This window comes from Suricata suricatta, chromosome 1 (genome assembly GCF_006229205.1).
Source record: "Suricata suricatta isolate VVHF042 chromosome 1, meerkat_22Aug2017_6uvM2_HiC, whole genome shotgun sequence".
NCBI classification, from domain to species: domain Eukaryota; kingdom Metazoa; phylum Chordata; class Mammalia; order Carnivora; family Herpestidae; genus Suricata; species Suricata suricatta.
The window spans coordinates 129,599,438-129,612,492 of record NC_043700.1 but is presented as its reverse complement, the minus strand read 5'-3'; the positions used below and the strand labels follow the sequence as shown (position 1 = coordinate 129,612,492).

The 13,055-nt window shown below is 37.1% G+C and overlaps 1 protein-coding gene across 2 annotated transcripts in view; it reads left to right on the top strand.

Annotated features, from left to right (window-relative positions):
- COPS4 (COP9 signalosome subunit 4) overlaps window positions 1-13,055 on the top strand; it is a 43,153-nt gene that overhangs the window by 8,630 nt on the left and 21,468 nt on the right. For both annotated transcript variants that reach the window (XM_029944037.1, XM_029944028.1), the window contains exons 2-4: window positions 7,344-7,423; window positions 9,527-9,678; window positions 10,602-10,705. In XM_029944037.1, coding sequence (XP_029799897.1) covers window positions 7,344-7,423; window positions 9,527-9,678; window positions 10,602-10,705 — 336 coding nt within the window. The remainder of the gene's footprint in view (window positions 1-7,343; window positions 7,424-9,526; window positions 9,679-10,601; window positions 10,706-13,055) is intronic.

Below are 13,055 nucleotides of genomic sequence, written 5' to 3'. Positions count from 1 at the left end.
CTTTCTTGGCTTCCACTTTCTTCACAGAGAGGGGCAGCAGTGGTGGAAAAAGCAGGACCTCCTGTGGTGCAGCACTAGCTGCGGGGGCGGGTCCTCCAGCCCCTGCCTTGCAGATGAGGCTCCTGATGTTGACCTTGGCCAAGGCCTTTGCAAACAAGCCCTGCCAGAAAGTTCAACATTCACGCGCATTGATCTTTATCCATCACGTCACCTCATCGTTTTGCAGGATGAGCTGATGCAGGCAATGAGTCCTGCAGATGAGTTGATGCAGGAGCTCCAAGACAGAGGCCATGGTGCTGAGTGGTGTGCTAGTCAGGTCTGCTAGTGCTAATCGCAGGATGATTTGAGGGCCTCACCCCAGGGCTGCCTTAGCTTCCTAAGAAGGACTGAGTGTCCTGGCACGAATGGAGGAAACCATGCTTCACTTTTTAATGGCATTAAATGGTATTTAATGGCTACTAATAGATATCTTAATTTCTAAGAAACACCTATTTTTTATTCTTACAAAAAATTTTTGTTTTGTGGTGAGAACTTTTAAGAACTACTCTGCCAGAGTCCAGGGGTCCCTGAAGGATGGATGGTGTCGGCAAGAGAGAGAGAGCATCGAAGTTTCTTTCTGATCAACAGGCAGGCATCTCTGTTCTGTCTGTTTTTGTGTCTTTATTTATAGGTCAAGAGATAACATGACATCAAAAAATAGAAATTTTTTACAGTGACTAATTCTTTGTGAGAAGATGGTTTAATCATTGAAAGTGATGACATTAGAAAATAGAAATTTTTTATAGTGACTAATTTTTTATGATAAGATGTTTTAATCATCAAAAGTATACAGTAACAAGTTTTACGGAAGTATTTTTGTAGAACCATCTCATTCATTCTTGGCATCAGTCCCCAAGATTAAGAAAGTAACCTATCTTATTTTGTACGGGTTGGTTTTTGCCAATAATTATGACTTTGTTTTTGATTAACAAGTTACAACCAAGTCATGTAATGTACTTACAGTGAGGTTGAGTAAATCTTATAACCAAGAATGTAACAGGAATGTTTTTAGTAAAAAACAAAATAGCATACATATTATTTAAGTTAGTAAAGCTAAGATTAAAACATAGGTTAAGTTGTATATAGATAGACTAGGAGTTATTTTATTTGGCTCATAAACTACAAGAAAAAATGCTTGTTAACAAGTTGTTTGAGAAAGCCATTTCTTTGATGCAAGCACAGTGGGGGCCCTATGTGTGTTGGCCTTGTACCTGGGTTTCCCACATTCTTATCCACCCTCAGAACTGAAGTCAGTACAAGGGAGGATATTTGTAGAATGTAGACCTTGGGAAGGGGGTATGTTCTGACCTTGTCTTCTATTTTTTTGTCTCTAATTTAGGCTCCTTTTCTTTGGACCAGACTTAAAATGCAATTCTTGTGTTTTTAACCCCTTCAAGTCTATATTTTGGGTCTGTAAGGTTCATTAGAAGAGCCTTTTGTCAAACATCTTTAGTGTTTTGATCTGAAATCTCTTAGGGACAGGAAAATGTTTTTTCTTATGGGGTTACTGTATGAGGAATGTCGGTCTGATTTGGATCATTGTAAGGCTGACAATAGGCTTTTTTTAAACATGAGCAGTAGTAGCAGAAGGAGATACCAGTTTTACCTGTCATGGCAGGAGCTGTGCAAACGTCTGCCATTTCCTCACTGTGACTGTGTCATCCAGCAAGGCCGATGAAGCTCCCAGCACGACTCTTTTTTTTTTAATTTTTTAATGTTTTATTTATTTTTGAGAGAGAGAGACAGTGCTAAGAGGGGAGGGTCAGAGAGAGAGGGAGACATAGAATTGGAAGACAGGCTCACCCTCTAAGCTAGCTGTCAGCACAGAGCCTGATGCAGGGCTCTAACCCATGAACCATGAGATCGTGACCTGAGCCAAAGTTGGACGCTTAATGGACTGAGCAACCCAGGCGCCCCTAGAACTACCCTTTTAGCATTTTTCGAAATGCAATACACAGTATTATTAACTATCACCAGGCTGTACATTATATCCCCCATGACTTATTTCTTTTATAATTGGAAGATTGTACTTTTTGACCTCTTTCACCCATTTTGCCCATTCCCCATTCCATGCCTCTGGCAACTACCAATCTGATCTCTATATCTGTGAGCTTAGTTTTGTTTTGTTTTAGATTCCACTGTAAGAGAGATCATTTGGTATTTGTCTTTCTCTGTCTGACTTATTTCCCTTAACATAATGCTCTCAAGATCCATCCATCTTGTTGCAAACGGCAAGGTTTTCTTTTGAAGGGCTGAATAATATTCCACTGTGTTTACATACCACGTTTTCTTTATCCATTCATATATTGATAGATGCTTAGGTTGTTTACATATCTTGGCTCTTATAAATAATCCTATAGTGAACATAGTAATTTACTTGTCTTTTCAAACTAATGTTTGCATTTTCTTTCTATAAATACCCAGAAGTAGAATTGCTGGATTACAGGGTGGACTTTTTATTTTTTTATTTTTTTAATTTTTTTTTTGAGAGAGGGTCAGAGAACAAGTGGGGGAGGGGCCCAGGGAGAGGGAGAGGATCTCAAGCAGGCTTCACACTCAGCTCGGAGCCTGGCATGAGGCTTGATCCCACAACCCTGGGATCATGACCTGAGCTGAAGTCAAGGAGTCATATGCTTAACCAACTAATCTACCCAGATACCCCTATGTTTTTGTTTTTGTTTTTTTAAGGAAGCTTCATAGTGTGGGGGCTTTTTGTTTTTGTTTTTGAGGAACCTTCATATTATTTTCTATAGTAGCGGCACTAATTTACGTTCCCACCAGTGCATGAAAGTTCCCTTTTCTGCACCTCTTCCACCAACACTTGTTAGTTCTTTTTAATAAAAGCTATTCCAACAAGTGTGAGATGATACATTATTGTGAATTCGATTTGCATTCCTCTGATTATTAGTGATGTTGAACATTTTTTTTCATGTGCCTTTTGGCCATCTGTGTATCTTCTTTGGAAAAATGTCTGTTCAGTCCCTCTGCCCATTTTTTGATCACTTTTGTTTTTGCTATTGAGTTGTATGAGTTTAAAAATTTTTTTTAATGCTTGTTTTTTTGAGAGAGAGAGAGAGGGAGAGAGAGAGCGTGCTTGCAAGCAGGGGAGGAGCCGAGAGAGAGGAAAACACAGAACTCAAAGCAGGCTCCATGCTCTGAGCTGTCAGCACAGAGCCCAACGAAGGACTTGAACTCACAGACCATGAAATCATGACCTGAGCCAAAGTCAGCCACTCAACCAACCAAGTCACCCGGGCGCCCTAGTTGTATGAGTTTTTAAAATATATTTTGGATATTAACCCCTATCAGATATATGATTACAAGTATTTTCTCCCGTTCTGTAGTTGCCTTTTTATTTTGTAGATGGTTTCCTCCACTTGAAGCTTTTTAGTTTGATATAATTCCATTTATTTATTTTTACTTCTGTTGTCACCGCTTCTGAAGTCAGATCGAAAAAGATATTAGTAAGACCAATGTCAATGTCAGTGGTAAGCCACCTATGTTTTATAGTAGGAGTTTTATGGTTTCAGGTCTTACATTCAAGTCTTTAATCCATTTTGAGTTTATTTTTGTATGTGGAGTAGGATAGTGGTCCTGGTTCATTTTTTTGCATGTGGCTATCCAATTTTCCCAGCACCATTTATTGAAAACACTGTCCCTTCCCCATTGTATATTCTTGCCTCTGTTGTATAAACTAATTGACCATATGTGTCTGGGTTTATTTCTGGGCTCCCTATTCTGTACCATTGATCTATCTGTTCCTATGCTGATACCACACTATTTGATTACTGTTGCTTTGTAATAACTTGAAATCAGGACTGTGATGCCACCAACTTTGCTTTTTTTTCTCAGAATTGCTTAGTTATATGGGGTCTTTTATGTCTCCACACAAATTTTAGGATTATTTATTTCTGTGAAAAATGCCTTTTAAAAAAAATGTTTATTGATTTTTGAGAGAGGGAGAGAACATGTAAGTGCACACGAGTACACACCCAAGCTGGAGAGGGGCAGATAGAGAGGAAGACAGACAGTCCTAAGCAGGCTCTCTGCCCTCAGGCCAACACGGGCTCAGATCACACAAACTATGAGATCATGACCTAAGCTGAAACAAGAGTTGGACACTTAACCAGCTGAGCCACGTAGGTGCCCAGGACTTTTGATAGGGATTTCATTAAATCTGTAGATTGCTTTGGGTAGTATAGGCATAGGCATTTTAATAATAGTAATACTTTCACTCTGTGACTATGGAATAGTTTTCCTTTTATTTATATCTTCAATGTCTTTAATCAATGTCTTAGAGTTTTCATTGTACAGATTTTTCATCTTACTTAAATTTATCCCTAGTTATTTTATTCCTTTTGATGCAATTGTAAATGGGATGTTTTTTCTTTCTGATAATGTTATTAGCATATAGAAACACAGCAGTTTTTGAGTATTGATTTTGTACCCTACAACTTTACTGAATTCATTAATTAGTTCTAATAGTCATATTTCTTATATTCAGTTTTATTCCAATGTTTGTTTTTTTTGTTTTAGTGTAATTTAATATATGATGATATTATTTGATTTTTACATTTTTATTTGCCTAACTGTCTTCAAAGACCAAGGTTACTTAAAATTTCTTTAGTGTCATGCTCAGAATCTTAGATAGCATTTAAAAAACCCTAGGTGCTCAATTTTGGATGATTCTATATGGCAATATTAAAAAATGATCTCAATCCCTGGTTTAAATTAGGTTTATTAGTTAGTCCATATTATTACTGTGAAAAAGTAATTTTTTATTCTTAGATATTAGAATTTTTAAAAGTTATTTTTAATGTTTATTTATTTTTGAGAGAGAGAGAGAGAGAGAGACAGACAGACAGACAGATGGAGTGTGAGCAGGAGAGAGGCAGAGAGAGGGGCGCAGAATCCAAAGCAGACTCCAAGCTATCAGCACAGAGCCCCATGCAGGGCTTGAACTCTTGAACTGCATGATGATGACCTGAGCCAAAGTTGGATGTTCAACCAACTGAGCCACCCAGGCGCCTCTTAGATACTAGAATTTATATGTTAGAGAAGGAGGAAGATAACGTCTAGCCCAAACTTTGCACCTCACTTTCTTAATCCATAAAAGTTGAGAGTTTGAGTAGGCAGTTTGTAATGTTCTGGAAAGTTGTATGATGTGGTTAATATAAAACTTTTATTACTTTTTGGGGTTTTTTGGGGGGGAGTGTGTTTTCAATACAGATTAGTTGATAATTATGAAATAATGATTTAAAACTTAGGTTAATCAGAAAATTTCTGTGAGACATTGTCATCTTTGAATGTAATGTTAGTATAAAATAATTATGGGGATGTAAAATTAAGAGGGCTTAGCTATGAATGTGACAAATATGAATATGAAAAATAATCAAAAAAGAATAAACCATTGAATATATTAAGTAAAAGCATACCCAGAGCAAGAAAGTATATGTGTAAATATAGATATGGGAAATAATATTAGTACACACCTGTGTATGTGTATGTATAGAGAGAATGAGATATTGTGTTAATGAATTTTCAGCTAGCTGAGTATCCTCAAATTTTAAAAACAATTTAAAAAATAACAATTTTTATCTTACAGCTTAGTAGTACTTTTGCTTTATTAGAGTAGTTTCTCTCTCCTTTTGGAGTTTGCTGTCTTTTTCTTCAGTATACCTTTCTTAGAAAGTCAGTTTGACTCATTGTGTTTTTGAGAAATCATTTAACCAAGGTTGTGAGAATATTGTATGGGTTGAGAATCAGTAAATGTTGAATGGTAGCTTGAGGGTGTGCCTTAAAAATACAAATCATAAATTTGAATGAGTTTGGGCCCTATTCATATATATTTTTTCTCCTATTTGTATATTATTTTCTTGACTATATTCTGGATGATTTTCTGAATAGTTCCAGTGCTGTTAGGTTTGTAAAATGCATTAGCTAATGCTTTTGTTTATTTATTTTTTATTTTTAATGTTTATTTTGAGAGAGAAGGAGAGCGAGCCCACGTGCAAGTGCACATGTGAGTGCATGTGTGAGCGGGGGAGGGGCATAGAGAGAGGGAGACAATTCTAAACAGGCTCCATGCTGTTAGCGCACAGCCCAGTGTGGGGCTGGAACCCATGAATCGTGAGATCATGACCCAGACTGAAGTCAGACGCCCAACCAACTAAGCCACCCAGGTGCCCCTAATACTTTTAATAAATACTACTATGAAGACAAAAGGGATAAAGAATAATAAAATACTTGTGAACCCACCACTCAGTTTAAGAAATAACAGTTTTATTATTTACTAATACTGTTAAATATTTGAGTGCTTGTGATATGCCGCTCTAGGCATTGTGTATATAGCAGTAAACAAAACAAACAAAAATTCTTCTCCTCGTTGAGTTTACATTTTAGAAGGAATTTGACACTGCCTGATAATTGTCATTGTTCCTATTTTTAGTATTTCCCCTAGATTTTTAGAGTGCTGATTTGAATTTTATGTGGTCATGAATATTAGAATAGCTATTAGAAGTGACTACAAATAAAGAATATATAGGCACTATCTGACAACATAAAGGGTATTCTATCAGTACTTTTGGCTTGATGGAGTTTATTTTGTACATAAGACATTCAATCTCTAATATTTGGTTTCACTGCCTAGTCAACACTATCCTGTTGTTGATGACCCTGGTTTCATTAGGTCTACCATAGAGAAGTGTTCTGGGTCACCTCAAATAACACTCTTGTATGTCTGTGTAATACACAATTGAAGAAAGTATAGCTTATCTTTTAAGGTATTTGAAAGGAAGTTGACTTTTTAGTTTAAATTCAAAACTAAAACTTTTCCCCCCAAAAAAGTAGCACCTTAGATCCAATAACTAAGAATTACAGATTTACTCTTTGTTGTAATGGGCTTGAAAACTTTTTTTTTTTTTTTTTTTAAGTAGGTTCTTTCCCCAGTGTGGGGCTTGAATTCACAATCCCTGAGGTCAGGAGTTGCATGCCTCACCAACTTAGGTAGTTAGTTGCCCCTGGGTTTGAAAACTTTTAAAAAATTGTATACACTGTAGAGAAAACTAGAAGTGCCACCTTAGAATTTATAGACTGGGAACTTACAACAACAACAACAAATCTGTGGTGTTCTATAAATAAAAGCACAAACTAGAGCTTATGAAAAAAAACCCCAGCACAAATAGAAATGAATAGAACTAGGACTTATGAAGGAAACCAGCATAAATAGAAATGAATAAACATCAGAATTAGCATTAGAATATGTAGCGTCCTCTGAACATGATTTTTATTTGGTATTGTTTCAGGTATCGTCAGATCCTAGAAAAAGCCATTCAGTTATCTGGGGCAGAACAACTAGAAGCTTTGAAAGCTTTTGTGGAAGCAAGTAAGTAGAGTGAAAATTCCATGTCTGCCTTGTATTAATTGAGTTAGGACTTCAAAGCTTGCTCAAGCTTGTTTTATATTGAATTATCAATATAATTTTCATTGAGATTAGATTAAATATGCATTGAAATTGATTGATTTTAGAAGTTAAACTATTTACAGCTTGATTATTTTTCAATAAGTTGTCTTCAGAGTTATCTTCAGAGTTACATTACCAATTAAGGTTTTGTGAAGTTAATTCATACAGTAACTGATGGAAGACAATATAGCATAATGATAAAGAGAATAGTCTAAATTCAACCTGGTCTGCTGTATTATTGAGTAAGTTAGTTCCCTTATGCCTCCTTTTCCTTGTCTATTAAATGGGGATTTGATAGCTACCCTGTAGAAATGTTGGGAGGTTAAATGAGTTAATATACATAGTAAAGTGCTTGGAATAGTACCTGGCATTTAATAAGTGCCATGGAAGTGTTAACTATTATTAATGTTAAAAATATTCCTTTTGATTGGGAACTAGAAATTTCCATTCTTCAAGACACTCTCTGCTACTCCCTAACTGAAAATATATCCAGTTATGTTGAAAATGACTCAAAATTCAGGCTGGAATTTATGCTCAGTTAACAATATTAATGATACTTGAGAGTGTTTTACAGTGTACAGTGTGCTTTCATGCACAGTATCATGAGATGTGCTAGTTCTTTCTGAGTTGCAGGTGCCTAATGGCACTTATAACAAAACTGTTTTCTCAGTTGCATCCAGTATTATCCAATAATGAATTCTAATTAATATATCATAAACTGAGGACAACCTTTGTTCCAGGTTACTGTAAGTTACTGTGGCAAAAAATTGTGGCTGCAATGTGTGATGAACTGTCCATGGGTTTAGAAAAGCTGTTAGGAATGGGTTTATTGAGAACATTGCAATATAGTAGCAAAAGAATAGTGATTTTTTAAATAAACCATGATCTTTATATAAACTTTGAATCCAAGGAACCACCAGGAAAAGCAGTCTACTATTAAAATCCTTTATATCAACTGAACAGGTTTTTCCCCCAGTAACTGCTGATTTAAGACTTAATTTATTTGAGCAGTGGCCACAAGCATGGTGCATCTTTTAAAATATAATAATAATGATAATAATCGTGAACATTTGTTGAATGCTTTGTGCCACATGTTGTTTATAGTGCTCTCTGTATATATTGCATTTGAATTTCACAGCATCGTTATCCACAGTTTACAGATGAGAAAACAGAAGCACAGAGTTTAAGTTTCTTGTGTGAGGGCATCTAATCACGAGTGGTGGAAGCAGTGTGACTTCAGAGCTTTCATCCTTAATCACATACAGTAATAATATCTCATAAATGTTTATAAATAATGTCATTAAATATGTACATCTAGTGCTGACCTCAGTTATTTGTTTTTATTACAAAGGAAAGTACAAGTGGCAATAACTGTCACTACTTACTTTATTTAAATTTCATGAAAATTATTTCACTGTTTCTTCTTTAACTCCTTTTTATAACTAGGTAAGATAAAAGTATAGGTGTTTTTGCACCTTCCCTTTGTAGAAAAATAAAGGAAGAGAATGGAAAATATAAAATTCTTAAATGTAAATCAAAACTTTTCCCCAGCCACTTTTTTTTTTTTTTTAACATTTATTTATTTTTGAGAGACAGATCAGGAGCAGGGCAGGGGCAGAGAAAGTGGGACATACAGAATCGGAAGCGAGCTCCAGGCTCTGAGCTAGCTGTCAGCACAGAGCCTGAAGCGGGGCTCAAACCCACGAACCATGAGATCATGACCTGGGCCGAAATTGGATGTTCAACCTACTGAGCCTCCTAGGCACCCCCAGCCACTTCTCTTTTTTAGAAAATGTATGTGATTTTACTGTTTTGGTATAGTCATTATATAATCAAATACTTCTGCATAAGAAAAACTGATTTCTATAATAGATGATATGAGTGTAGAAATCCCTGATTAATGCATTGAGTGTTGTACTAATAATATATACTGTTTTTAATAATAGTTTAGGTAAAAATTGATTGCTTAATGAAAATTTATAAACTACTCATGTTTTCCTGTCTCTTATTTTTTTTTTTGACAAGTGGTGAATGAGAATGTCAGTCTCGTGATCTCTCGACAGTTGCTGACTGATTTCTGTACGCATCTCCCTAACCTGCCTGATAGCACAGCCAAAGAAATCTATCATTTCACCTTGGAAAAGATCCAGCCTAGAGTCATTTCATTTGAGGAGCAGGTAAAAATCTATAACAGTGAGTTTTGAACATGAGGCAGCAGTAATTATTTTGAGAGATATTACGTTTTTAAAGGAGGTGATCATCCACTTTTATTTTGACAAAACTGTGTGCCAAACAGCATGTCATGATGTAAAAACTCCAGGACCTTGTAACTCCAGCCGACATTTGTGCAAATAGTACCATTTGATTCATGAACCAAATATTACTCTTTAGGCAATTTTTAAGAATTGGTAAAATTGTAGACTCTGAGTGGCAGAGCCAGGATTCAGGTCCAGGCCTTTGGTCTTTGGAACTTTAGGCTTAGTTGCCAACTGCCTTCCAAGTTTAGAAATGAGCATGTTAATGCCGCAGTGAGGAGACTAGCTTACACAGCGTGCATCTTTGTTTTTAAAGAGGAGGAATAGGGTGACGGGTAGTCTGTAGTGGCCAGGCTGAGTCTGAACGTCTTAACTATATTCTTTGGTCAGTAGGATCTCAGGGGCCTTAAACAGATTAAAACCCTGGGACCACAGCTCAGAGAAGAATAAGTTATTCTATCCTCATTTCTGTTGAAATAAAAACAGATTATAAAAGTAAAAACTAATAAAAGTTAAAAAAAAGAATCAGTTGATAAGGCTGAAAACTTAGGAAAACACTAGCATTATGTATACAGTTCACATAAACATAAAACTTAATTTAAATGAAATTATTGCCGTAATCTACATTGCAGAAATGTGTTAATTTCAGTTCAGTGTTTGAATATTCTGTGAATACAGACTTCATTAAAACATTTTGGATGGTCTAGGTAAGCTTGTGCCGTTTACTTGCCATCTTAGTATGTTGAATGAAAGCATTGTCCCGATAGATAAACTTACCATCCATTTATTTTAATTAGTTACTAATGTCAGTTGAAATAATTTGAAATGTCTACTTATCATTCCAGGTTGCTTCCATAAGACAGCATCTTGCATCCATATATGAAAAAGAAGAAGATTGGAGAAATGCAGCCCAAGTGTTGGTGGGAATTCCTTTGGAAACAGGACAAAAGTATAGTAAATAGTGGATATTGGATGGAGATGTATATAGGACATGTATCATTGTTCATTTATGGTGTTTTTTTCTTACATTCTAGTGCAAGAAACATAAGCAAATTAATAAGTAAATAAATCTGTAGTATGTTAGAGAAGGTGTTACGTGCCATGGCGAAAAGTAAAGGGAAGTAGGGAACAGGTTGTATTATTAAATAGGATGATTGGAATGTAGGGTGGTCCAGATATGCCTTCTCAGACACTTGAAGGAAGTAGTTAGAGCTTAGGGAAGATTATCAGTAGATCCTCTTAAAGAGGACGGTTAGTGTGAAGGCCCTAAGATGGGAGCATACCTGGAGTGTTTTCAAAAGATCAAGGAGACCAGTGTGGGTGGAGTGGAGTGAGCCAAGAGAAGATGGAGGGCTGAGATTGGAGACTACTGGGGACCAGATTATTTAAGTTCTTGTCTGGAAGAGTGACATGATCTGACCTCTATTTCAAAAATCATTCTGGGGCACCTGGGTGGCTCAGTTGGTCAAGCATCTGACTCTTGATCTCAGCTCAGTCTTAATCTCAGGCCTCAAGCCCTGCATTGGGCTCTGTGCTGGGCATGAAGCCTACTTAAAAAAAAAAATCATTCTGAGTACTTGGTTGAGAGTAGCTCTAGGCAAGTAATGATAGAAGTAAGGACAGACATGCTTAAGAGACTTATGTACTACAGCAGATAAGATGGAGATTGTGAGAAATGTTGGGTCCTGGATATGTTTTTAAGGTAGAGCTAAGGATTTTCTGGTAGCTTAGATATGGAGTATGAGAAAAAGAGCCAAGACAAATCCTGGTTTTGGTCTGAACAACTAGAAAGATGGAGTTGCCATCTCCTGTGTAGTAAAGAATAGGTTTTGAGGGAAGAGCAGGAATTCCATTTTGGACATGTGATAACTAAGTGGAAATATGTAGTAGGGGGTTGAATATATTAGAAGAGAGACATGGGCTAGAGATATACATTTGGGAATCACTGATATATATGGATAGGATTTAAAGTCATTAGATTGGATGAGATCCCCAATGAAGGGAATATAGATAAAGGAGAGGACTGAATAGGGGCCTGGAACACTCCAGCATTAAGAAGTGAGGGACAGGGGCGCCTGGGTGGCTCAGTCGGTTAAGCGTCCGGCTTCGGTTCAGGTCATGATCTCACGGTTCGTGGATTAGAGCCCTGCATCAGGCTCTGTGCTGACAGCTCAGAGCCTGGAGCCTGCTTCAGATTCTGTGTCTCCCTCTGTCTCTGACCCTCCCCTGCTCATGCTGTCTCTCTCTGTCTCTCAAAAATAAATAAAAAACATTAAAAAAATTAAAAAAAAAAAAGAAGTGAGGGGCAGGAGGAAGATAGATCAAATGAGGATTGAGGTGGAATGTGGTGACCCAGGGGCCAAATGAGAATGTATCAAGAAGGAGCAAGTGATGTGCTATGGTGTTGATAGGTCAGTTAAGCTGAGGAGTGAGGGTTAACCATTGGAGTTAGTAAAGTGGAGGTCACTGGGGCCCTTGACAAGAGCTGTTTGGGTGAAATGGTAAGAGTGAAAAAGCCTGATTGGAATGGTTTGAGAATGGGAACAGGAGAATTAGAAATGATATGTATGGCCAGCTCTTTGCAGAAGTTTTCACAAAAAGAAACAAATATGGTGGAAGCAGCAGAGGTTAGGTTAAGAGATTATTTTTTCTTTCTTTTTTTTTTTTTGAAAGCAAAAACTTGATGCAAAAGAGTCAAGAAGAGGATAAGGAATCCAGTGGAGGGATAGTCTTTAGAGAGGGGCATAAATAGTTCATCTATGGCAGAGTTTCTCAGCACTGGCACTGTTGGCATTTTAGATGGAATAATTCTTTACATGGGTGTTGTCCTGTGTATTGCAAGATGCTTACCATCTACTCACTGGATGCCAATAGCATCACCGCCCCTAGTTGTGACAGTTAAAATGTCTGTAGACATTGAGACATGTTCCCTGATGGGCAGAACAGTGCCCAGTGACCTACAGTAACAGCCAGGAATACAGAGTGTCTGGTGTTGATATCACCAATGTGCTGATGGCATTTGTGCAAGTACTCCTTGCTCCAGTATTCTTTTTTTTAACTTTTTTAAATGTCTTATTTTATTTTTTGAGAGAGAGAGAGAGAGAGAGACAGTGCAAGCAGGAAAGGGTCAGAGAGAGAGAGAGAGAGAGAGAGAGACGTAGATTCCGAAGCAGTCTCCACGCTCTGAGCTAGCTATAAGCACAGAGCCTGATGCAGGCCTCGAACCCACGAACCTTGAGATCATGACCTGAGCCAAAGTCAGACGCCCAACCGACTGAGCTACCCAGGCACCCCTGATT